We start from the raw sequence: 27,822 nt of genomic DNA, 5'->3' as shown, positions 1-27,822 counted from the left end.
ATTTCCTCTTAGTAATTATTCTGTAGTAATTACTAAATAGCAATTATTCTCTAGTAATTACTTCATAGTAATTATTTTGTAGTAATTACCAGATAATAATTATTTTGTAGTGTTACTAAATAGTAATTGTTTTATAGTAATTACTAAATAGTAAATTAGTACTAAATTACTATATAGAAAAAATAGAACTAAATAGTATTAAATACTAATTACTAAATAGTAATTGTTTTGTAGTATAATATTCACTTAGGCTATACTTTAGGCTTGACTGAGAAAGAGTTATAAAAACCAAATGCTCATTTTCTGTGGTCTAAACAATGTTATCCTGAATACAAGTTAGGTTGATGGCAATTATGTAAATCTAGGATCAGAATATATGCATTACTTTCTAGATAAATCGGGTAGACTGTAGGTGGTATAGAGGAAAAAAAAGTATTTGGCATTAAATGCTTTTGGAAAAAATAAAATATTTTTTTCTTCTAGATTCGAACTACTCTGGAAAAGATCCGAAATCAAATGTTTAAAGATGAAGTAGGACGTAACAGTACAAATCACAAACTAGATGCAAAGGTAATGAATTTATCAAAATGTACCACTTTTATTCCTTCAATAAATAAGCGTAAAGCCATACAGACTTCATTTAAATAACTGTTTTGGATAATTATTAAATTATTCTTTGAAGCTTTGAACGATGAGTATTAAATATTTTGTTGGTATCTGAAGATATTAATGGGCATATGTATGAAATATTTAACCACAGATGTCATTAGGAAGATCAGGTTGAATGACAAGACCTTATGTGACTATGTTAAACCAGGCTTACTTATCTAAAGTATATGGGAAGGTGTCAGCCCCACCAGGATACACGACAGGACAGCAACATTTGCGAATGACAGACAAAGGTACAAGCTTTTAGCTTTACCTGGACCACACCAAAGGACACAGTTGAAACCATTTAGGCCGAGTCATCAGACACCTGATGAGCTTAAAAATGCACACCCTCCCCTGAGACTGGCCTTATATTCTTAAGGTCAGGCAATCTGCACTTAGCCTTGTCTGGATTATGCCAGGTAAGTCTCCTCTGAGCCAGGTGAACTCCATCAATGTCAGTGTTTATCCCCTATGTAGTATGGCCACGGAGAACACCAGAACATGGGGTGTGATGCATAAACATAGTCTCTTTTGTCATCCTCAGCCTCCCAAACTAACACAACTAGCTCTTATTATTTTCTTGAATTAAGTGCTCTGAAACTGGAAAAAAGTTTAATGTTTATGAATGATGGGAAAGATCATAAATTCAGTTTGGGCTATGTTGAGCTGCCTGTTAGTTCTCCAAGTGGAACTTTCTACTGGGTGGCTGTATATCTGATTCTGGAGCTGAGGGTAGAGTTCTTGGCTAGAAGATCCAGGCTACAAGGTAGAGATTTTGGAGTAAAGATGGTATTTAAGGTTCTGAAATTGGAGATCGCCAAGCATGTGAGTGTGGATCAAAATGAGAGAAAATCTAAGCACTGAGTCCTGTGAATTCCAACATTTAGATGTTGAGAAGATGAAGAATCCTCACAGGAGGCTGAGAAGAGAGGCTAGTGAAAAAACAGGAGAGAATGGAGTCACTGAAGACAAGAGAAAAAAAGTTTCAGAAAGGGGAAAGGGACCACTGTGTCAAATGGTGTTTGGGGTGAGGTAAATTGAGGACTGAACATTGACCATTGGCTCTAACAATGGGGAGATTGTTGGTGAGCTTGATAGGAGTAGCTTCTTAGGAATGAGGAGGAATTGTGTTGCCAGTTTGTCTGTCTCGGCCATCTCAAACCACAGAAGCTCAGTAGACAAACTGAGCGTCAAAGTATCAGCCCCTTTCCCTTCAGCATCTGGACCAAGTTCCTGCATGGATTTAGCCAGAATCATCTAGGGCTTTCTACTCTCAGAGTGTGGGCTGCAGTCCCAGCAGCGTCAGCATCTTCAGGGAACTTGTTAAAAATGCAGCATCTAGCATGCCATCCCAGACCTCCTGATTCAGAAGTGACTTTTTAACCAGATCAGTCACCAAGTAATTCATATGAACATTAAAATTTGAGATTCACTGATGTATGACCTTTATAGCTGTCTACCACTGCCAGTAATCTACCTTCTATAAGAGTCTTTCCATCAAATCCTCTTTAACAAATTAAAAAAGGAAATAATTCCTACTATGTATGTGAAGAGTGACAGTATGCACTAGGGTCTGGAGTAGAAACAACAAAACCATGACAGAATTATGGTGACTATATTATTTATATGCACTGTTTTCTTTTTGATTTTTATTTCTATAAATGTAGTCCATATATTGTACTGGAAAGGATATAGGCTTTGTTCGTAAACAAACTTGGATTCTAATTCTGGTTCTGGAAGTTATTTTAGGTATAATCTTGGGCTTGTTAGCTAAACTCGCTCATCTTCAATTTCCTCTTCTATATAGTAGGCATAGTGCCTTCTACTGTTTTGAGAATTTAGACAAAGGAGCATATTTAAAACATCTAAAAGATTACCTGACACATAATAAGTGCTTAACAAATAGAACTTGTTACTATAATGGTAAGATGTATATAATTGTATAATGTTTCCTCAATCTGTCTTGAACTAATTTGGAAAAGCAGAAAGAGAGCAGGACAGACAATCAAGAAACTGTGTCATGAGCTCTCCCACTCACTGGCTATGTAAACTTGGGCGCTGGTCCTACAGTTTTCGTATCTGTAAAATTGATGGGGTTGAATTAGATGGTTTCAAATTTCCTTTCCACTTCCATATGTCCTCCATTCCAGAAGAGATTTATTTCATGCTCCAAGTGTATTTTCAGGGAGCTAGAGTTTACACAGAGTTACACTGGCAGTAACATTCAGTTCTGACATCTCTGATTAGAAATTTAATATAAGGCGGTCACAATGAAGCCTCATTGAACACTGAATAATACACATTGTAACAATTAGGTCTGATTATATTAATTTGTAATGCAATGTAACCAAAATGCATTTATGTCTACAACTTAGACAAAAAAACCCCCAAAAATCGAAACTGGCCTTGTGGATATTATTTATCTCCTAAAAAGGACCCAATAGTATATTGAAAACTGTAGGGAATATAAAAGGCATAAAAGATGTATTTCTACATCTTTCTAATATAAGAATCTATTCAAATTTGAGCAATTATAGAGGCCAGCTGCTTCATCTAGAATTCCTCATTGATATTTGAGATTCAAAAGATTTATTTTACTTGTGCTGACCTGAATCTTCCTTGATATATGTAATCCTGAGTGATAATTATTGTTGTCAAAGTTCGTAGAGGCATGGAAAGTCAGGTCTGTGATTTTCACATTTGTTCATTTCAGCGCTGTGGAAACACTCAAAATGACTCTAATCCTGAAATGGATCCCTCCTGTTGCAGTTTGGATCTGCTCATGGAAAGGATAAAAGGAAAAGACCTAAAGCTCTTAGAAGTGAACAAGGAGAACGAAGTATTGAAAATTAAGGTAAGACCGTTAGAAGACATTTCTAATTTTGTGTTTTGAGCCTTTGAGCCAATAGGATAGATTCATAGATCTGTGAAAGCAAAAAAACATCCACACGCATCCATAGAGTCCACACATATGCTCACATAGAGAATCATTTTTATACTTTAAATCTCACTCTTTTATTTTAGAGACTACTTTTATTGTTAAAAAGATCTTACACAAGTTCAACAGGTGTAAAGTTTCAGTTGTGTGAGATGAATCAGGTCTAGGGACCTGCTGTACAACATTGTACCTGTAGTTCATACTGTATTGTACTCTTAAAGAGGTAAGTGGGTAGGTCTCATGTGACGTGTTCTTACTACAATAAATTTTTTGAAAGTCTTTACATATTTTATAAATATTCATTAGAGCACTCAGTCAAATGTCTCATTATTTTGTTTAATTAATCTATTGTTTGTTGGATGCTTTATATTTTCCTTTTTTGGGCTTATTTTATGTGCAGTCCTAGAGCGAATATCTCGGTAGGTAAATCTTTGTGCTATCCTCGATTATTTCTTTAGGTTAAATCCGTGAAAGATTCATGACACTTTAGCTTTGTTGCACTTAATACTCCAATCTTGTCCCACTTCTATTTCATGAAAATGCATCTTTTAGTGCTGTTGTGGAGAACGCTAATAAAATACTTGCAAATGTGTGTATAAGCTGAACTCTTTGGAGGGTGCGGTCTATAGATGCAGGGCACTAATGTTCACGGAGCTCTACTTTGGCCTGGTCAGTGCAAATCCTCTTGTATGACAGCCTATTAAACTGAGGGGTTCTCATTTTACATTTCCCAGATAACAGTATCTTTTCTCCTATCCATTGTCTACGAGGGTGCAAAGGGTACAGTTATAGCCTCTGTATTTTTAATTGCCTGTCAAACTGTTCTGTCTTTAACCCTTTTTATTGTAAATGTCAAAACAATCACAGTGACCTTTTTGTCCTAGCTCGAAGCCTCCAGAGAAGCAGGAGCAGCGGCTCTGAGAAACGTGGCCCGGAGATTATTTGAAAACTACCAAACGCAGTCTGAAGAGGTTAGAAAGAAGCATGAGGACAGTCAACAGTTACTCCAGGTACCGAGCTAGCAACTTGTCCATTGGAGATCTAACCCCTGAGCTTTCCGAGTGCCTCTATTTGGAGGAGTTAGATGTGAAACGAGCAATGGCCCCATGACTTGGTGGGCCCTGGGAAGGGCAGGGTGCCCATCCTCTGTGGCCTCCTCCCCCAGCCCTGCTTAGCCCGGGACGCAGACGTTGGTGAGCTGCTGTGTCACCTTGCCCAGAGCCCCGCAGAGCGCAGGCAGAAGGGAGGCCCTCCCCTCCTGCCTAGAAATCCAGGCTGGCCCAGGTAACACTGGCCAGCGGCTCCTCTTCTGCTTCTGCCTTTGACTAACTAGATGACCCAGGTTGTGTCTACCTCTCTAGACTTGGGGTGCCTTGACTCTAAAATGAAAAAGTTGCACTGGATAAATGGGTTTCAAAAATGTTTTGGTCCTAGAAAATATTTTTCATCTTAAACAAACAAAAAAGTATGTATGTGTACATATATATATTTAAATATGAAAGTTATATATTTCATATTTTAATACATCAATACATATAATTAAAATATTAAAAACACATAAATATGTATATGTGTATATATAAATGTATATGTATATATTTCATAGACACAAACACACTTTTTGTTTTTGCTTTAAAATCTGAAGTATGTATCCTAGGACCAATAAAACTTTATCTGAAGAATGTCTTCTAGGACTGGAAGAGGGAAAAAATATATGTGCAAGTGTATGTGTGTGTGTGTTTTCCAAAACTGAAAACAGGCAAGCTCATTCATGCTGGGGTGGGGTACCTGCATCTCTGCCTGCTCAGGCCCTAGGAAGGCCCCCAGGGAAGCACAGTATGAAATCCAGTGCAGAGGGACAGGCCCTCATGCTTCAGGCTGTGATGGTGATGTTGGCAAACTCACATGCATGCAGGGCGCAGATAAAGAACTAAGTGAGGAGAGTGAGCAGGCTTGTGTGGCCCCGAGGCCTCTGCGTGAGTGACAGGCCTGCTGGGACTGGAGTACGCTCGTCCCTGCAGGGGACTCGGTCTCAGCTTGGAGTTGCCTCTCAGGAGTGCCCATGTGGTGTTTTCAAGACAAGCCAGACACTTTTGTTTTTACTGTAAAGTCTCGAGTTCTGTTAAATACACATACAGATGTGCATGCACGTGTCAGGTAGAAGTCGGTGGAAACACTCCCAGTGTGGCCTGTGTACTGCCAGATGCAGACTTCTTGTCCTGTGGTCTTTCAGTGCAGCTCCTGCTGTATGCCCGGGAAATAACCTCTGACACAGTGGGGCTAATTATTTTGCTTTTATGACACTTTCTAATTAAAAATAAAACATTTTTTACTTGAACATCTAAGATTTTATTTTTGTTTCCCATAAGTTTTGTTAAGAAAAAGTCAAAAATTTTACTTTTCTTAAATTAGTCTCTTTAACAGTTCAGGTGGTATGTTTTATGGTAACAAATGTAAACATTTTAGGAATAGTATTTATTATTAACTCTATTGATTTAGTGTTGTGCTAGTCTATCAGATTTATTTTTAAGAAAACTCTGAATTCAAAAAAAGTTATTCTAAACAAGTGTGAATTATTAAATTTTTTTTTGGTTACTCAGAAAATTAGGGAGATAATATCTATATAGGTTTAATAAAAACGGTAGTCTGACGACTGCTTCTCTGACCAAAGGTTAACAAACTTGAAAAAGAACAGAAATTGAAACAACATGTTGAAAATCTGAATCAGGTTGCTGAAAAGCTTGAAGAAAAACATCATCAAATCACAGAATTAGAGAACCTTGTCCAGAGAATGGAAAAGGTAAGCCACTGGAGAATTAAAGAGAATTCTTCCTGATGAGATTAGAGTAAGAATTAAAGAAAATAACACTAAAATAAGTAAGATAACGTTAAGTGAAAGTACTCTTTGCAGCTCCTAAGACTTTAGGAAGTATTCAGTAACATTAGTTTCATCCCTGACATATTTAAAGTCACCTGCACTGTAATTACTGATTTCTCTCTCCACAAATCCTGCAGACATCTCATTGTCTGTCATGTTCTCTTTCTAGTAAATGTATGGCCTAGAAAGGGGAAGCAGGTGAGGCTGTGAAGGGAAATAATGGAAAAGACCATAAAGTCCACCTATTACTACCACTAATATAGTAGATCCTTGTAGTCATAGTGTTTTTATGTATTAGAGTCAGTGTCCACGTTTGGCCATCCAAGTCCACTTTAGATTTGTAAAAACCTATAGCTGCACTAGGACAGATACAGTTCACATTGAGAAAAGACACTCTGGAACTTTCAAAAGAGACAATTTAGGGAAGAGTAATAATAGAATAAAAATTATTGTAAGTTTCATGCAGTGTTCCTTTAAGTAGCTGGTTCGCCAACTATATATAGAAGGTGAGCACGTACGTTTAATTATGCAAGCCTTAGGATTTAGCATTCAGACAAACCAAGGAATAATTTTTTAAATAGCAAAACAAATAGAAAATTGGCCTCTCCAACTGAATTGGGGGTAGATAAGAAGATAGGCTTTGACTTCTAGTGAATATTGTGCAATCAGTTTTGTGTGTATCCTCTTAATTCCCTGCTTTATCTCTGCTCTTCTCAGCTGTATTATGTTTGAGAAGTCGGCCTGAGTTGATGCCATTTTAAAAATGTCATTTCAAAAGCATCAGGTTTCAACATTCAGGTTTTGGCAGAGAAACTTTGATTAATTTTTTACACATTTCTCAAGAATTTAATTTATTGCACTGTGAATTTGGCTGAATTTGTATTCTTAATGAAGGTCCTATGAGGAAATTATGAAAAGTAAATAAGACTATACTTAACTGAATCTAGTAATAATAATATACAGCTATATCTGTGTTGTGCAATGGGTCACTAAGCATTAAATTTTAGCCAGAATCGCTGGGGTAGAATGTTCCAATCAGCTGGTTTGTCCAGGTGTGACAATTTATAATTATGATGTTTTAGACAAATTGTAACATGTGGATGAATCATTTGTAGCGTTAGAAATTTATCCTGTAATAATTAGTTTAACTAAGATAGCACAAAGATTGTTTGCATTTAGGAAAGAAAGACAATTCTGGAATGCAAATAGGTTGTTTAACCAAACAACTTGATTAGGCAGTTTAACACTAAATGTTAGACTTGTGATCACCTCAAACCCAGTAATCCTGGGTCAGGTTTAGTGGCCAGCTCTCAGTTCCTGAAAATTAACAAAAGAACAGTAGAGTGTAATTTCTGTTTCTTAGAAATCCCAGGAAATCTGTACTCAGTGTGAATTCATCTCCAAATTGTGGGGTAAAATCACTTGACTATTTATTCTACAAATCTTTGAGCACCTACCATGTGCCAGGCAGAGCTGGAGCCATGATATCTATTTGTGGATGGACCAGGTATAGTCTTTTTGTGGAGATTGCAATGGAGTATATCTGGATTGTGTAGGACTTAAGGAACTTCCCAGATCTCCCCCACTTCCTTCTTGTAAGGGTCCTTAGAGAGGCTGACACCCCTACTGAAGGTAGGGAAATGTATCCCTAAAAGAGGTTAAGTGGCTCAGACACTGGCAGACATTTTTGAGAAGTGATGGCTTAGCAATTTTCTGAATATTGACCTATAATGGTGGGCTGTCTCTAGGAGCTAGGACAGAGTGAGTGGACAGGATGCCCATGGTTTAGCCAGGCCATACAGTAACCTTCAAGAATACTCTAGTTCAGTAACTTCCTAGAGTGGAGCCTACTGGAATGTCTGGGAGGTGAGGGTTGGTGAGGATGGAGTGGAAGGACAATATGCAAGAGACTTTTCTTAAAAACATATTTATTTTAAAGATATATTTGTAAAACAACCAAGTAAAAAAATAAAAGTATAAGAAGCAAAGCTTGACAACATCTTCTTGGTTTAAGGAAATACTGAGAATACAGGCTGCGATGAAGGGTTTCTCAGGCAGAGAGCATGTATCAGAGTGAAGGAAGGGAGTACTGAGACTTTTGTATTAAAAGGAAAAAGACATGAGTTCAAAAAGGAAATGGAAATTAAAAATGAACATCCACAGCAAAGGTTGATAAATACTGCCCTGCTAGCGGGTGCCCCCGGAGAAGGATTCATTTTCTACTCACTTGAACAAGCCACTGCTCCAGTAAATAGCCATTAGTGGGATGAGGTCTAGTAATGAACACATTACTTAAAACCTTTACCATCTGTCCCACTTTAATCAGGAATGCAGTGAGAATGAATTCCATAAACACAGTGATAAGCCAGCAAAAAGACCCAATAAGAGCGTTTTAATATGGCATATGTTCCTTTTGCTAACAGTGCAATTCTGTTGCATCATATCTCTTTCCAGTGTCATTGATTTAGCTCTATTAGAGTTTTAGAACTCAAAGGCACTTCTGAGACCACCTAGTTCCTCATCGTCATTTTATAAATGAGGACAATGCAGACAAGGAACTATTCCGCAGTCTTTCAGTTACCAGTTCTCAGTCCTTTCCATTATGCCCTTCTCATCTCTGATGACGAATGAAAATGATATCCTTGGTTTCTAAATCATTTAGATGTTAACATATGGCAATGGTTTAAATTGCTGTCCACTCCACCTTGATCAATAGAGTGAGGGAACTCTTGAGCTCCCCAGAGGTGCGGTTTGGGGAAAAGTGGATTGCCCACTGGGTGGTGCTGTGTACTCCTTTGCCTTTTGAGAAGACACTGTCCCTAAGAAGCCCTAGCCAGTACAGGGTGATTTCCTGTGTTGTCAGAGAGGAAGCATTAAGAGACCAAGCTAGATCCTGGAGCCTTAGCCAAGGCAAAACATTTACTCGTCCAGTCATCTGGTCTGCTTGAATTCTGGTTATGAAGATCCATTAACTGACAGTAAGTCTATTAGGAAGAATGTTAAACACCATTTTTGTCCCTACAAATTCAAAATATATTATCAGCGATGTGTTTCTTTGATGATCAGAGTATCGTAATAAGCTTGCAGGGCTTATCTGTGATCCCTCAGAAATATTTGAACACTGCTAGGGCTATACGCAGCCCAGGGACAATTTCTATAGGTGACAAGAATGCTAGAGGAAAGAGTTGAGAAAGTTAGTATAAATTTTAAAAATAACAGAGCACATAAGATATGAGGTGTTTGGCACCTTCAAATTATTATATATTGAGGTCTTAATATGTGCCAGAGAAGCATGTAGGCCTTCCACGTATATTCTCTCCAATCATCCCAACATTTCAATATAGGTAGTAATTATCCCCATTTTAGGGATGTTCAAGAAGTCAAAAACATTACTCAAACGAGTATAGAATGAATACATGTCTGATGTTTTATTTAGCTCATTAATTAATGAGGGAACCAGTAAGGTGGTAAAGCTGGTTTAAATAAAATATTTTGAGGAACTGGCTATTTATAAGCATTTTGAAAAAGGAATGTAGAATAGGATTACTAGGCGAGATACAAAGCTGGTTAATATTCTTTAAGGCAACTAAACCATAACCTTTGGGATTATCTTTTCTACCAGGCAGAAATCTACAAATTAACATGCAACTTCACAGACTCAGGGCTCTAATCAAATAATAAATAATAAACACAGGGAAATTCTACAGGAGAATTAAAGAATCTTTGGGTCAGGTTATTAAACAATGACCCAATATGACAATAAAATCAATATATATATTAGTTTGATTTCCAAGTTTTGGTTTATTTTTCTTAACAATGATAAAGCCCAGAGAGGTTAAAACCTTGGCAAAAATTACAAAGTTTCAAAACCAGGTGTGTCCATGTCCAAAGACTTTCTGACATTTTCGCTCTACAGCGCTGCGTTGTTTCACCCATATAAATACGGCGCCAGGAATTATTTTATTTTATTTTGAGTAACATTAGCCCTGAGCTAACATCTGCTGCCAGTCCTCCTCTTTTTTGCTGAGGAAGCCTGGCCCTGAGCTAACATCCATGCCCATCTTCCTCTACTTTATGTGTGGGACGCCTAGCACAGCATGGCGTGCCAAGCGGTGCCATGTCCGTACCCGGGATCCAAACTGGTGAACCCCGGGCCACTGAGAAGCGGAATGTGTGCACTTAACCGCTGCGCCACCGGGCTGGCCCCAGGATTGATTTTAAACAGCGTTGTAAATGGTGTCAAAACATCTCTTTACCATCAAATATAAAAAAGAAAACGATCATCCCAGCTTGGTTTTTCATGGATTTGTCTATTTTCCTTTCGGATGGAAAGAGTTTGGTTTAATGATGACATTAAGGCATTTCTTTAGATGTTCTTTCCCAATGTCAAAATTTCTCTTATATCCTAATTGGGAAGTGACTTTATAATTTGTGGCCTTGATCCTTCACTAAAAATACATTTACTACTTTTCTACTTTCTAACAGATACCACGTGAGCAGGTAGGAGTATCAAGATAAGCACAGTAGTGTCCTTGGCTACAAACTCAGTGTAACGGAGGAGAAGCAGGTGTCATGGTTGGAGAGCCAATGCCTAGAGAGAGAAGGGCAGGTAGTTGGCATCTGGGGTGGGATGGACAAAGGCAGGAGAAGTTTTACTGAGCAGGGTGAATTTCAGCAGTGGGCTGGAGAGGAGCAAAAGCTCTCCAGGCAAGTGAGGGGAGTGAAGACAACTAGTCCTGACCTGCCGTTGAGCTGCTCAGAAACCACGCAGGAGAATGCCTGACCAGGCTCACTGGGGTGGGTTGTAACAGCTCCATATGACATTAGCTTTAGCTCAAGACTTATTTCTAGTATTACAAGAAGCATCTTTTGTGAACAGTTTGCAAGAATGCTTTACCAAACACACTTACATACACAGAGAGAAAGTGAGAGTGAAATAAGCAAAAATTGTATCTTATTTTCTCCTAGGAAAAGAGAACACTGCTAGAAAAAAAACTGTCTTTGGAAAACAAGCTGCTGCAACTCAAATCCAACACTGCATATGCTAAAAGGTTTGCAGATCTACTGCCTAAGTAAAAGCTCTTCCTGATGCCTGTCCTCGCCACGGTCCCCTGGCCAGTGGACAGAAGGCTACCACTCCCCGGGGAAACAGCAAGACTGAACGTGCTGGAGAGAGGGAGATTTTAAAGCATTAACAGCCATGTGCCTCGCCTTCCTCACCCACTGGGGAATGAGGGAGGGACAGAGTTCCCTGGGGGTCCAGGGAGACTGGTGGAAGGGTTAATCCTTCTGAAGAGTGAATGAGCCTGTCCCCTCCCTGTTTACCCTTGGTGCTAAAGAGGATGCTCTTGAGGTCTTCCTTCCCCCTGATGCTTCTGATTTTGTTAATAGGTCTCTGCTACAGCTGGCATTAGATTGGCTGGCCCACGAGTGGAATTGTAGGATAGTTTTGTGGTGTTCCCCAAGCGTGGAGAGAATGAAGGAGACACTGTGAAAAACATCCTTAGTTCTTTGGACTTATTTACAAATGCTGGTAATTCACAAGCAGTCGCAGTCCCTAGTATGCTGGGGCTGGGATGGGTTTGCGGACATCATACAACTGCTGTGCTACTCAGCTGCTGTTAGAAAAATTCTCTGGAGGGCCATATAATACCTCCTATCATGTGAAATTTCCTGAAATATTTCTTTTCCTTTCCTTTCCTTTCTTCTCTTCTTCTTTCTGTTCTTTTAATTCTAAGCGTATCACAGTCATATATTTCGATATAACATTCAAAGTCAAATCTATTTAAAGATCTTAGTTCATCCGTTTAGAGCTGTTGATCCTTAAGATATCAGGTGCTATCCTGAGCGTCAGAATGTACAAATTGTTGTTCTCATTTATTTAATGATATTTGCTCAAACATCCCTCTCTCTAGGTCTTTTGATTATCTTTCTCTCTTTCCTTTTCTTTTCCTATTATCTCTCTTTCTCTTCTCATCTCTCATATGCTTTGCCTTCTGTCTGGCTCATATCCATGCATCGACAGGGAGTATTCAGAAATAGCAACCAAAACTTGGAATTAAGGTAAAAGGAGGCCAGCTTGTCATTCCAGTGTCCCACTGGAGTATTGTTTAAGAAACCCACCCCCGGACTCTTCCATCATCTAGGAGGAATACATTTATTTGACTTGACATTAACTAAGTACCACATATGCCAAAATCCAGAACTGGGTTGGCCCTGGCAAGTGCACATTCATATTTGAAACACACTAGGATACCACTAATATTAATTTCCCCATATTCTTCTCCCTGAACAAGATATAGCCCAAGAAGGCGGACTTCCAAGAGAGTTTCGTAGCACTGTGCGTCTCCATGGAGAATGAAGGATGTACTGTGGGAAACATCTATAGTTCTTTGGAATTGCTTACATATACTCATAACTTTAAGTAAATCTTTGGCTTACCTTATTTTTTTTTTTCTTAAAGAGGGCTTTTCTACACAGTAGAACTACTGGCTGGTACAATGTGCCTTCCATTAAGAGTCCAGACAATCTGTTTGATTTTTTTCTTTAAAAAATGATTTTTTATTGATAATAGGGTTTTTATCAGTCTTTGAGCCAAAAATGTAACCATTTTAAAAGCCAAACTTATGTATTCTTTCGGTTCTGTTATATATGAGCAGTTGTTATCAGGAATTCTCAAAAAGCTCTTAGTTTTAAAAATATTTCGAGGGAAATGGATGTTTTGTGTTCCAGAAAAGTATTTGAACATTTAGGCTCATGCCGTTTTTGTAGATTGTAGGTATTACAAATATTTATCTTACTTATTACTTTAAGCTGTGAGTAGGGGTATTCATTTTGCTAAGTGACAAGAAAATGAAATCAGTAAGAGTCAGACGTTTTTGGTTAAAGCAATAGAGATTTGGTTAAGCTACCATAAATAAGAGGATTTCTGTTAGGTTAAGATTGGGTCAATATAGCCATAAAGATGATGCGTCTCATGGGAAGAGAGGAGGGCCACCCTTTAGCACCTAATGTGGTTTTAGGGACCAGATTATTTTGTTGCTCCCATTCAGTCATGAGTTTGGTGAAGTTTCACTGTTCTCTTGTTTTTTATCCTTCCTGTATGATTCATTAAATTTTCCTGCCATTTTTCACCAGCTGGTTCATATTCTCTCTTTTTTCCTTTCCAATTCCAGAGGAAGGGGTCTGATTGGCCTAATACGACTTCCTATATTGGACAGATTGAGCATGTTGGCCAATCCCTACATTGTCATCCAACCAGTGGTCATTTGGCAGGCACTCACTCCCAGTCCTGTGGTGGCCTTCCCTCACGCAAAGAATAGCTGCTTCCCTAAGCAGGGGGCTATGGCTCACTAAATTTCCCTCAGGCATGGATGGCGGTTTTGACAAGTGCCACAACTTTCTTGAATTGCAGTGAGCTTCATTCTGTCATTTTGGTAAAAAGATTCAATATGTTCTAATGTGGCATTTCTGGTGTAAAAAAGCATCTCTGAGGATGATAACTTATAAACAATTATAATTCAAAAGCGACAGTTTTTTCTTGTGTATGGTTATATATATATCATTATAATGTATTAAGCTGAACCTCACAATTACTTTTAACAAGAGTTAAAAGATTTGGCAGAAGCATCTCATTAAAAATAAAGTTGACTCCGTGTTTCTACTACCATCACTACCAACTGACACATGTATAGAACTTTGCTGTTTAGAGGGTGACCCCGGATACCTTATTTAATTTAATCCTTCCATCGGCCTTTCCGGGAGGGAACTGAGCTTCTGACGGGTTAAGTGATTACACGGCCTCTCAGAAGTTGTGGAGCTCAGAGTTTTGGCTCTAGTACTCTCATAGCAAAGCCTGTGCTCGTTCTGCTATAGAGGAGATTTGATCTCCTTTCTCTCATTCTGGAGACTTCTGGAGACCCTTCACTTCTGGGAAGAGGTAGAAAATGTGTGTCTGTGAGGAGAAGGCAGTTTCTCAATTTGTCCATCTGCCCTGTGACATCACAGACAAATACACAGGCCCGTTTTAGAGTTATCCTTTGGGGAAACACAGAAATTGTACCTCAAAAAATCCTTTAAAAATAGAGAGCATGGTGCCAGAGAACAATTTGTTCAAAGCCATTCTAACACTGAGGAGCACAGGGCACTGCAGCAGGGTCCAACTCAGATTCCTTTGACCACGCCTTTGGCAGATAGAGGCCCGCAGAGAGACTGAGAGTGTGCTTCTTGCCCGGTACATACGCTACGGTTACCCCATGTTCCTAGTTAAAGCAAAGCCATTCGTTTTCACATTTCTGCAAGTTAAGGATAGAATTGAATTCCTTTCTTGAATGCTAAGGAATCTAACAGGAAGAGTACCAGAAATGGTATTCTGGTCACTCGGCCTCAGTGGTGAAATGAGAGAGGATCCTCACTTCCCTTCCTTCAAAGGGAAGGGCCAACATTTTTCTCTCTTTTGGTTGGGGCTTTTTTGTCTGTTCCCACTGGCATTTCTAGACTGCATACTCTCTCAGCTCCAAGCCTGGGATATATGAGGCAGAAAGAAAACCCTGGGAACTCACTCACCATTGTGTTGTTTCCTGGATCCCAAGGTCCCGAGCTAGTCTGATTGTTCTCTCCACTTATCAGAGTCTTCTAGTGTTTGTTTCTATATAATGTCCAGGTTTTTGGTTGTATTGGGGAAGAATGGGGCAAAACTCATCTTCTGCGTCTTCCTGGAAGCAGAAATTTTTGGGTTCTATTTTGATTTCAACATTTACTTTACATTTCTGTTGAGCATTGGGAGGCAGAGCACGCATCCTAGATACAGACGTTTGTGGGAAGGGCTTGTCCTCCCTCCCTGGCCTTCCCCTTTGTTATGTTTTCTTCCTGCTGCTTTGCTTTAGTGCCTGTGCGTGAAGACTGAGCGCTTTAACTGAAAGATAAATAACAGAGATTAAAGGGAGCTCAGATGGCAGCTTATTGAAATGTGTTCTCACATTTAAAGACTGTCAGTGGATGACTAGGTTTCATATTTATTGAACAATCCTAAGAGAGATTTTCTGCAACTTCCTTTAGTCTCTGTTCTAGTGTATTAATGCAAATAAGTCTGAAGGCCCTGTGTTCTCAAGAGTGCTTCTAGAAATACTTTTCTTCCATCTTGAGACCTATTTCGGATTTTTATTTATCTGTAGTGACTCTTGTGGTAATACTCTCATGGAATACATGGAGAAATTTTCCAAGTTTCGTATTTTGAGTACGTCCTTCTAAAGCCACCTTTTTTCCCTTTGGTCCCAGAGTTCTGGGTCATCCTAGGGCACAACCAGACCATTTTGAATACTCACCATTAACATTTTTATGAATTATTTTATTTAAAAATTTTTTATGAATTTGTGAACATTTCATGAATATTCAAAGCCAGCCTGCCTACGCAAAACATCCTGAGTTCTTTCTCATTATTTGCCAGGAAAGTCTTGAGTCTGGCTGCTCTTTCCACCTTTTTCTTTTCTCCCTTTTCCCTTCTCACCGGAGCAATTTTGAATCTTCACACCAGCTGGGGGCCAGATTTCTGTTTGCCTTCTGTGCTGTTCTGATCCTGATGTCCTCAACTCGTCTTTTTTGTGAAGGACCTCTTCAAGTCACTTTCCAATTTTCCTACTAGGATACCTGTCCTATTAATTTTTGGATGTTCTTTATATAATCTGGATACAATGCCTTTGTTAGTCATTTGTGTTACCAATATTCCGAGGCTAAACTATTCACTCTTATTTGATGACCAGAAGTTTTTAGTTTTTGTCTATTCAACTTATCAGTCTTTCCCTTTTGTGGTTAATAGTGTTTTAAGTTCTATTTTTAAAAAAACTTTATTCCAAATTCACGAAGATGCTCTTCTATATTATTTTCTGAAAGTCTTTTGGGTCCCCAGTTTTATTCACAATCTACAGGGAATTTATTTTTATTATGAGGTGAGGCTAGGATCAATTTTCTTTTTCTTTTTTCTCAAATGAACATCCACTTGCCTCAGTACCATTTGTTGAAAAGACCATTCTCTTTATAATATTCTGCAGAATCATTGTGGATATAAATCAAGTCTATTGGTATATCTCTGTGATATATATGTGTCTGTAAAATAAAAGTGGTGTGGATATAGCATAATTTATCAGTCTTCTATTGAACATTTAGTTTGTTTCCACTTTTTATGCTATGAACAATAATGAACTACATTTTACATATATCTCTGACATATCTTGTGTAATTATACAGGATTTTTTATAGTATAAATTATTTAATTCCATAGGATAAATAAATAGTATTGCCTATCATTATACATTATTTTTACTTGTGCATTTCTATAGTTTTATGGAAAATATTTTTTTGTACAGTAAAACAAACTCTTTTTAAAGCCCTTGCATGCATGCAGAGCCAAAAGAGAAGAAAAATTAAAAGACTGTCTTAAATATTGCAAGCTGCCTGCAAATTATGCGGCTTTGGGAGACTATATTATGAACTAAAAGTTACTGAGACAAAGTTAGTGGTTTAGTGCTGCTCAAAGCACACAATGCCTGGTCTGTGGACCAGGAGAGTCATTGGCAACACTTGGAGGATGTTGGAAATGCAGAATCTTAAGCCCTACCCCAGCCTGCTGGATCAGAATGTGCATTTTAACAAGATCCCTGATGATTTAACGAGATCCTCCAACGCACATTAGGTTTGAGAAGCAATGTTTTAGTACATAATGTGAAACAAAATGAAGACTTTTTTTATTCTTTCTAATGAGAATATGTTCTGTAGTGTCACATGAATTTCCATGACTTTTGCAATATTTGTAGAGCCTGTAAAAATCAGAATTGTGATTGCGCTGGATGTTGGCTACTAATTGTAAAACCTTAATAAGCTAAAATAATATTAATGTGTTACTTGCTAAAAAGATTATTTTCCAAAAGTACATTGACTTTACCTCCTTAAGACTACAGTATAATCTTGTGATGTAGAAAAGGCAGGAATTATTATATCCGTCATACTGAGGCTTAGAAAGATTGTGTGACTTCAAAGTCACAGTGCACTCAAGTTTCTTGGTCTTGCCACAATGCCTGTTACTTCATAATTCTAATAATATTGGCAAGAAGAGAAATAGTCCAAAGCTATATAATCCATTCCAGTTACCTAAATGGAGCCTTGGGAAAGGATGAATAATCTAAATTCAAACCTCACCCATCTTTTTGCACAATGGTTAATATGGACTCAGAATATTAGCTGGATCTGATTTCCTCTTTTTTTTCCTTGCCCTACTTATAGGCAGTAGAATTACCAAAAATAGGAAGCCAAAAAAAGCAAAACAAATAAACGAAAACCCAGGCAATCCACAATGTATACTAACCCTCTATCATTGGAAATTGGTTTCTGGTATATATGGAAATCTCCATTCCTGGCCCCCTGTTCTAAGTCTGCTATCCCCTTTTAATTATCTGTGCATTCTGATGGGTGCTAGGTCTGTGGGTTCTCATAGGCAAGACAGATTAGAGATGTAAGTGCTTTACCTGGCTTAATACAACTTGACTCAACTACCTGCTGGAGGGAGGGGAGTCACAAGTGGCCAGAATGGAGCTTTGTGCTTTGACATGAATTGATTTTCTCATTCAAGTTCCTGTCTGAGCTAATCAGAGGCTGCTTCGTGGTGTCTTGTGTGGCATATGGGGTCCTGGGTGTCTTATCCACATGATGCCCAGTAACAGTATAGTGTGTGAGGAGAGCCTGGCAGCACAGCTGTAAAACATAGCTGTTTAATGCATTAGCAAATCTCTCTCTCTTTTTGCCTTTGCGTTTCTAGTTGCCAGGATCTTCAGATGGAGATTTCCCTTCTCCAGGAGCAGATCTCTCATCTGCAGTTTGTGATTCACGCCCAGCATCAGAACCTGCGCAGCGTCATCCAGGAGGTCAGATTAATCAAGTGTATTTCTCTGGTAGATGATGTGTTTACGGTGAGAAGCCCAAATACAAGTGGCTTGCCTGGATTTTACAAGCAGGAGATTCTCCTCCCCACTGACATTTCCTTTTTATTTCCATGCAACATGGCTCTGATTCCTGTGCCCTCTGTTGTCTGTATGCCAACACCTATAATGTTCTCAATGAAGATATTTGGGAAATTGTGTTTAACTGCTCTTTAGATGTTTCAGTGATTTTTTAAAGTGTTCTGAGCCAGGTAACGTACTCTGTTGTTTCAGAGATTTTGTAGATTAGGAGATTCAGCCCTTACCTAAGGAAGAAATGATCTATTTTAATGATCTCATAAGTGGTAAATTTACTTCGGAGGTGTGTTAGGACAGGGGAGTAGCTCAGCCCTTCTCTGTGAGCATCCTGGCTGGTGAGGGAGAAGAGGTCATTGTGGCGGCAGCCAGATGGATGGTGGGTGGCATACTCATACAGTTTGTTACTTCCGGGTATGTATTGATCTGGTTTTTTGGATGTGCTTTAGACCTCAAATCAGACCTTTGTTCACTTTTTTTACTACCTAATAATTGTTTCCAAAAGGAGTCCTTCCAAATAACGCAAATACCTTCCGGACATAAATGTAGCGTTTGTGCTTGCATGGCCAGGACCTCACCAAAGGGCCAGGGGATTAAACTGTGGCGCTTGAGAGCCAGGAAAGATTTAGGGGCATCCCACATTCTCATTTTACAGATGAGAAAACTGAGGCCCACAGTAGTTCAGTGACAGAGCTGGTGATGGTGGTGTTGGCCTTCGAATCCATGTGCTTCCTCCCTCCCTGCACCGTTCTGAACTTCCTTACCCCACCTTCTCAGTTCCACCCTGCCTCTGGACAGATGCGTTTCTTCTGAAGCAAAGTGGGTTCACCTCATTGTGCCACTGGTTGACCAGATCTATACCTCGGAGAGCTTCCCCAGGCCAGGCAATGGCTTTGCATCATATCCACTGGCCTCTGAGCCTACGGGATGAAAACGTTGTGTGGCTGAGACATAGGAGGAAGACCAGTGCTGCTTTTCACAGGATGCACTCCTGCTGAATTTGGTTTAAACAGGTTTTCCAAAGATTAAAATGTTTAACAGCACCATCTGCGTGCTCTCGTCCCCGGGTGCCAATTTGCCCAGCTATTTTCTGAAGCCTGCTGAGTCTGCTGATGCTTTGGGATTTAATATTTTTATTTGATGAACATCGTTTGACCACAGAAACCTGTACAATTTCTGGCTTGAGTAACTATTCCCTGTTGTTTGACAAGATTTCTCCAATTGTGTTTCCTAATTCTTAGATGGAAGGATTAAAAAATAATTTAAAGGAACAAGATGAAAGAATTGAAAATCTGAAAGAAAAAGTTAACATACTTGAAGCCCAGGTAAGGAGGGAATCTGTTGTATATTTCAGTGTGGAGTGTGGGTGTGTGTGTGTGTTCAGTGTATCTGGGAGCCTGTGTATGAATGTGTCCTATGTGTGTGTGCTTGTGTGTGATGTTGTGCCAGTGTGACACTAAGTTTGAGTATCTCTGTAAGTGAATGGGTGTGTGTGTCTGTGTCTGAGTGTCTATGTGTGAGTGTACATGCGTGAGCTTATGTGTATATATATGAGTGTCTTTTTGTGAGTGTGTGTATGTGTATCTTCTATGCATAAGAAATTAGAATTTTGAGGAGGAGGTGCTTTTAATAATTATTAAAGTATTAAGTATTAAATATTATTTTATAATATTGTTACAATATTAATATTAAATATTATTAAATGTTAAAAGTTCATCCAAATTTTCCAGAGTACTTGCTACATTGGGGAGACAGATGATAACGTCTCTTGATATGGACTCGAATTAGCAGCTTGGTCAAGGCCACTCGTGTGAATTCAGTGCTAACCAGATAGTCTGTTCCTCTCCCACCCTGAGATGTCCCCTTTTCTCCTCTTCCTCCATCCATATTCATCATGGCTTCCAAGCTTTGCCTCAGGGCTCACTCACTTCAGGAAGCCTGTTGTAATTTTCTTATCTTTCAGTGTTTTGAAACTTAGCATACAACTTTACCCTTTACTGCGACAAGATGTGTTTCTTCCTGCCCACTCCTTCCCCCCTTAACTAGGAAGACCTGCTTAGGCTCTCAGCTGCAGTCCTAGGCTGGCGGTGCCCCTGCCCCACAGGAAGTGCAGCCAAGCCCTGCTGAGGTTGGAGTGCCCAAGGACGCCACAGGGGCCCCCAGCTCAGCTCTACCTTGTGATCAGTGCCGCCTCTTCTGTCTCTGCCTAATGGCTCATCACTGCCTGCCTGGACATGGTCACCTTTTCTACTTCATCCCCCAGTGTTTTGACTTCCTGCTTGTCGTCCATGTTGTCTTGTCCTCTGGAATACGGAGATGCTCTGACTTCCGTTGGAAAGCTCATCCTCTTTGGGAGCTTTTCTCCCGCAGGATAGACCAGAGGAGTGGCATGATCGTGCTCGCAGCACACTGCCCGCTGTCCCTTCTACCACCGTGTTCTTTCTGTTTTCCCCACACAGAAGGAAAAGCTCATAATAACATAAAGAGGTTGTAAATACTTTTACATCTTAAATGTTGTCATCATCACTCTGTTTTGCCATTTCTACCTTCCCAGAGGACCACTATTCTCTTTATTCTGGAGGGTGAATTCGTCAAGCTTCAGGCCTTCCTTAGCTTCTCACCTTGTTTAGATTATATGCACCGCTGAAAATGCAGAGATTGTGGGATAACTGGCTCAAAACTAGTGTCCACGCAAGTGCCCAGTAACTGCTGGTCAGTTTATGTCAGGGAGCCTCCGATGATGTGACTCGTGTCACATTAGAGCCTCTTCCTCCTAGGAAGTGTCCCTAAAGGCATTTCCTCACAGCTTTATTAAAATTCATGGCCTTTTGGCAAATGTTACTCTATAAAATATTTTTTCTTATATTATTTTTTTACGTAACTAACATATGTTCATTTGTTCTATACAAATTAGGAAAAAGGATAAGTAAATATAAATTGAAAATTATGCAAACATACCATCCAAGGGCAATCCCTCAGTACAGTTGTGTATATCTGTGTTTCTGTGGGAATCTATGTGTATATATTAAAGATACAGACTATGTATGGCATAGTACTATGCCTATTTTTATTGCATTTTTTAAACTTTTATTTATTTCATTTATTTGTTCATAATATTAATCACGTACTTAATGCTATAAGTACTTACTGAGTGGCTACGATGGTGTAGGCACTAAGTTCAGGAAACAATATTGAACACAATGGACATGAGCCCTGCCTTCCGGAGTTTACTGTCTAGAGAGGGAGACAGACACAAATAAATGAACGTGTAACTGACAATATCGTGGACGTGTTCTGCAGTAAAAGAACAAGCTGCTCTGAGGGAAGATACCTGGATTGAGGAAGGTAGGTGGCTGATTTAGATTGGTGAGTGGGAACAACCTCTCTGAGAAAATGAATTTGAATCTGAGCCCAGTGGAATACTCAGTGGGAGGGCCTGTCAGGCAGAGCGACAGGAGACCATTGTGAGTGCTTCTAATCTAAAAAGGTTATGTAGAATAGCATGGATGGCGTTGGAAAGGTAGGAGGGGGATGGGTGAGAAGAGAAAAGGCCTGCAGGCCGTGCTAAGGAGTCTTTTTCTCTGTATAATAATATAACAAGAAGGTCTTTGCTCACCAATCAGATTACATTTACGTTGTCTTTTTAAATAGCCACCAAAGTTTCCACTGGATTGATATACAATCATTTAATTAAGTCATTTCCTATTGTTGGACGTTAGATTGTTTTTCAATATTCCTTTTGTAAACAGCACTGAATTCAACAGACTTGTACAAACATCACTGACCATTTGTGTAATTACTTCCTTCCTTAAGATAAACTTTTAGAAGTGGAATTGCTAACTCAAGTAGTATATTTATTTTTAAGGTTTTTGATATGTGCTCTCTGATTTACCGGGTTCTGTTGGATCAAACACCTCCCTCAGCTGCCACAGCCCCAGCAGCAGCTGCCTCTCCTCTAGCTGTTAACTTTTTACTCACTTTTGGTCTTTCGGGCCTTACATTTCTGATCTACCAATAGTCCTCTTTCTTTCTGTTCATTATTAGAGATTTCAATAGTTAAAAATCCTTTATTGTTATTTCAGTAAAATCTAAGAAGAGAGAGATGATAAACGTGTGCTCAGATTCTCTTTATGGACTGGGAATCTTATTTAAATCGAAATCTGTCTGTATGTAATTCAGGCTGTCTGGTGTGAGGTAGGGATCTAAATTTTTAGTTGTCTCACTTTACTGAGTAGCCCATCCTTTCTTCATGAATTTGAAATGCCTGTTTATCCTAAACTAAGTTTTTATGTTGGAAGTCTGTTCCAATGATGTGTGTGCCCTTTTTGGCTCTAACGCCCTGCTACTTTAATTATTGTGCATCTGTAACACATTTTGACTGGAGAGAGTGTTATCTTTCTCTAATCTTTCACTTCATTATGGTTCTGGGCTCTGGTAATACCTAATTAAGTGCCAGCTCTCATCGTAGAGTCCTGGAACCAATCATGCTAATTGCTTCTAATTCATTATATTCCCTAGTTGTGTCTCTTTATTTATATCATCCCCCAAACAGGCTTTATTGTCCTAAGTAAACTAGCAATTTAACCCAGATAATACACATTATCCAGTTGGCCTTTTGGTCCAATAGTTAGACCAGAACAATGTATTTGTTTCCATTGTACTGTGTTTCTGTATTTCGAAATTCAGCAAATACTTGCTGTCTATCCTATTGGTGTGATATGAGCAAGCAGCAAATTTGTGCTGTCCTCATGGGCTGCAGGCTCTGCAGTGATTTTGAGGCACCTCTCAGCACGGTCTTAGATTCTTTGTATGTAGTTTAATTCAAGCTACTATTTTCTGATGTTTTCTTTTATGAAAAAAGGTTTCAAATTATAGCAGTATCTAACAAATGTCTTTATGTTCTCAAACTTTATTATCTTTAATAGAGAAATCTTTTCCTTCCCTGCAGGGAATGTTACAGTGCCCATTTCAGCATTAAAAAGTCTAAGCCGCATTAATTTATTTATTCAGCACATACTTTTCTGTGTTTATGATGTATCAGGAAATGTTTAAGTGCTCAGTATAAGAGTAATGAACGGAACAGACTTTTCTGACCTCATCTAGCTTATGCCGTAATTGAAGATACAGACAATAATACATAAACAAATAAATAAGCACGTAATTAGGGAGGGATAAGTGCTCTGAGAAGACTAGAATGTGACAATGTAATAGTTATGGAGTGCTAGGAGTCAGGAAGGGCCTCTCTGAGCCTGTGATATTTGACCGGGTACCAAAATTCAGTGAGTGTTGGAGCTATCATGTCTCTCCTTCCAGTCCATCCCTCCTCAGTGGTTTCTAATGAAGCTCTCAAACTGGGATGATATATGCAGGAGTGTATACTATTTCGCACTGCAAACTTAAGACCACTACCTATTTTGGGATTCACTAAATAACAGTGTGAACTGATTCCATTTATGAAAAATGGTCATTAGAACTTGAACAACCCGTCAACTTTCTAAACCATACCAATGGCATAGTTTTATCATCCATACTAAAACCATTTGTCTCTTCTTAGGCGTGCTCTATAGTTCATTTTGCTTAATCTTCAGCACTGCTCTGGGAGAAAGTTATTATTTCCTACATTCTGTAAATGATAAAACTGAGATTCAGGGGCCGGCCAAGTGGTGTAGTGGTTAAGTTCGTGTACTCTGCTTTGGCGAACTGGGGTTCGCAAGTTCAGATCCTAGGTAGGGACCTACACACTGCTTATCAAGCCACCCTGTGGCAGCATCACAGATACAAAATAGAGGAAGATTGGCACAGGTGTTAGCTCAGGGACAATCTTCCTCACCAAAAAAAAAAAAACACAAAAAAACAAAACATTCAGAGAAGTTAAGAAACTTGTTCAAAATCACTCTGCTGTATTTGAGGTTTATTGACTTTGAAGCACTTGCTTTTCCCAAAAAATATCTACTTATCAGTGTGATCAAACAAGTGTGTATACATGTGTGTGAAATAATACATATGTGTATGTGTGTATACTACATATGTAGAAATGGATAGTTATAAGGTTAAATGTGTATGATTCTGTGTTTATTTTAGCCATTGTCACAGTTACTATATTAAATTGTTTTCCATTTTCTAGTTTTCTGTAGTCATGAAAACAAATACATTTCTTCTATGGTATTCTTTCTATCCTAGCAGAATTTTTTTTTTCCTTCCACAAGTGGGATAAAATTCACTCATATAACTTTATCCTTTTTTAAAAAAAATCTTTAAGGTTTTTAAACCTCTTTTAAATATCATCAGAAAATTTCTGCTTAGTTCTACCAAAATTATTTACTTTTCTTTCTACTTTTGCATATCTTTCATCATCCTAATTTAGAGCTCTGACATTCCTCTCACATTTCATGCATTTCTAGCTCCTTCACTAATGACTTGCTCATATGGAAATCCATCTTCAGAAATTACTCCATTTTCTAAACTTTGAAGATTATTCTACTTTATATAATCACCATCATCCCTAAAATTTCATTCCAAGAGTGTGTCGATTGAAGATTAAGTATGCAGAAATTAGGTTCTTTCAGAAAACTGTGTCGATAAACTATCCTTGGATGGGGTCGTAAAAATGGCAGACATATTCTGGCCAGTGATTTGTAGTTTTGTAAAGTAACGATGTAATAAAACTCACGGATATGGCTGTTCTAGTTAAAGGAAGAACTCTGAAAGCCCGTGAATCAGAAATAAATACCTAAATCTAGTAGAGGAAATAAATCAGCGTGGAAGTTGAAATAAATGAAAATAAAGACAGTCTGATATGCGAGCTCTTATGCTTTTATGTTGTTCGGTACTCAACAACTTGAGAAACTAGGAGTTTATTCTGGAAAAAATCAAAATAGCTTCTACATAATTGTGCAGCCACGGAATATTTTTATTTCAATATTCATTGTCATCATGATATTACATTTCAAATTGCTTCATAGCTCTTAAAGTACTATATGGAGAGGAGTTTTTCTCAGCCACACACTTGGCCTATGATATGTGCCTACACTTGTTTGGAGAATATGTTAGATTTATCTCTATTATATGAGGAACATCTTTATTATCAGCTTATCAAATCTGAAGTATATTTCCTGAGTGAGACTTAAGTGTTTAACTCTTTTTTTTTATTGGTGAGGAAGATTGGCCCTGGGTTAACATCTATGCCAATCTTCCTCTATTTTATATGTGGGATGCTGTCATAGCATGGCTTGACGAGTGATATGTAGGTCCACTCCTGGGATCCAAACCTGTGAACCCCAGGCCACTGAAGCAGAGCACACAAACTTGACCACTTTGCCACTGGACTGGCCCCAATTGTTTAACTCTTGAAATATCACAGTGAATTGATTACTGTGTGTGAAGATCTTTGCTCCATCTTTTAGTTATTCAGTATAGATGCTGAAGGATAAGAAGGGACAAAATCCACATCTTTTCTCTGCTTTTCTTATTCCAGTGGTTCTTCATCTTAGCTGTGCATTAGGATTGCCTTGAAAGCTCCTGAACCCAGTCCATGACCAAATTAAGCAGGATCTCTGAAGGTGGGACTCGGGCATTAGTAGAGTTTAAGTATCCCCAGGAAATTCCAATGTACAACCAACACTGAAAACTGCTATTCACTCCGGTGGTTCTCAAACTTGAGCAGACATCAGAATCATCCTGTGAGCTTCTTAAAATATATCACCTGGCCACCCTGGGTTTCTGATTCAATAGGTCCCATTGGGGATTGAGAATTCGTAGTTCTAATAAGTTCCCAGGTGATGTTGATATTGTTGATCCAGGATCTCACTTTAAGAACTGTTGCCTTAGTCTTTTTCTCCCTTCTAGCTCATTTCACCTCATCTTCAAGGTCCAGGTTAAACCTCCTTGTGTATGAAAATGTCATAAATTATTCTGGTTGCATTGATTTCTGTTTATACCTTTTATATACTAATTAATTACCTCCTGCCTTATGACATCTCTTGAATTGCTTTTCTTTCTTTTTTTATTTTTTAATGTTCACATGTTTGTTTTGTCACCTCCACCGTACTGTGCATCCTCTATACTAAAAGAGAAGACACCCTGCTTTCTTGTGCTTCTTCACATCCCCTCTGCCCTGGCTTGATGCTGTAGACTTGGCAGGGACTGACTAACTGGGTGTATGTATGTGGGGCTGGATGGTTGGGATAGGTTGTTGATTAATTTCCTGGCAGTTTGCTTTCTTCTGTTTTATATTCATCCTACTTGGAATCCCTTCAGAAATCGTTGGATCTCTGTATCTTCTGGGGCACACCTTTTACTTATTTGTAATATAAGGAGGTTGGGCTAATTCCTCTGGTTACAGAAAAATAACGTCTTGCAGGGAAAAGAGCATGAGATTGGGAGTCCGCCATGCCTGCGTGAAGCCTGCAGGTTTGTGTGCCAATGCTGCATATACTACCTGTGGGTTATCACAGGCGAGTTCCCTACGCAATTTGAGCTCTGCCACCCTTAATTCTTTAATATGCATAGCAATAAAACTTACTCCCCAGAGCTGAGTTCATATCAACGAAAAGAATGTCTAGAAAGTACTAGGTGAAAGTCTTGACCTTCGCTAGGCACTCATAATTATTGTCTCTTTCTTCTATCAAAATTCTAATGCCTTTTTCCCAAAACCATGCATTTTGGTTTTGGCTTACCCCAAAGCATCAGGCAGAGTCTTAGGAAATACCTTTTCAACTCCAGTTATGTGACTCTCTAAGACCTTAGTTCCCTCAAAGGGAATGGAGCTGCTGTGTTGCTGTTCTTTTGAAGCCATGGCCTCACCTGTCATCCTGCCTCCCAGTCGCCTTTCAGTCCCAGACCCCTCGATACTGGTGTACTCTTTAATGACCGACTGAGTGCAGCCAACTTACAACTTGGCCTTGGCCGTGACCCTTCGCTGTTTTAAGTCTCCCTTTCCATCTGTGACATGAAGTGGCTTGGCTTGACTGTGCCGTAGAGAACGTATTGGCTCTGGACTGGGAGGACTTGATTTTGAGTCTGAGTTCTGCCATGAGCAAGATGTTGGGCACTGAAACTCTTTGGACCCCAGTTTTTAGTTATTAAAAATGGTGCTTGTACTAGAAAATCATAACCAACTGCCTGTAAGTCTTCAAATCTGTGCCAGACACTGAGCTGAATACTTTACATGTTTTTATCTCATTTCAGAACCTGTGAAGAAGGGACTATGGTCATATCTAGTATACAGATGAGGAAATTAGGCACAGAGGGGTTAAGTAACCTAAAGGAGGTCACATAGCTAGTAAGTGGCTGAGGTAGGATTTGTACCTGAGAACTTAAACTCTTACCCTTCGTGTCATTAGCCATTGATTTAT

The 27,822-nt window shown here is 38.9% G+C and overlaps 1 protein-coding gene across 7 annotated transcripts in view; it reads left to right on the top strand.

The window, feature by feature from the left end:
* Positions 1-27,822, top strand: part of CCDC68 (coiled-coil domain containing 68) — a 64,899-nt gene that overhangs the window by 31,301 nt on the left and 5,776 nt on the right. For all 7 annotated transcript variants that reach the window (XM_070627631.1, XM_070627634.1, XM_070627630.1 and 4 more), the window contains 7 exons: positions 484-570; positions 3,365-3,505; positions 4,474-4,599; positions 6,261-6,389; positions 11,436-11,518; positions 18,274-18,379; positions 19,711-19,794. In XM_070627631.1, coding sequence (XP_070483732.1) covers positions 484-570; positions 3,365-3,505; positions 4,474-4,599; positions 6,261-6,389; positions 11,436-11,518; positions 18,274-18,379; positions 19,711-19,794 — 756 coding nt within the window. The remainder of the gene's footprint in view (positions 1-483; positions 571-3,364; positions 3,506-4,473; positions 4,600-6,260; positions 6,390-11,435; positions 11,519-18,273; positions 18,380-19,710; positions 19,795-27,822) is intronic.

This window comes from Equus przewalskii, chromosome 7 (genome assembly GCF_037783145.1).
Source record: "Equus przewalskii isolate Varuska chromosome 7, EquPr2, whole genome shotgun sequence".
NCBI lineage: Eukaryota > Metazoa > Chordata > Mammalia > Perissodactyla > Equidae > Equus > Equus przewalskii.
Note: the sequence above shows the minus strand (reverse complement) of the source record. Positions and strands in the feature narration are given on the sequence as shown.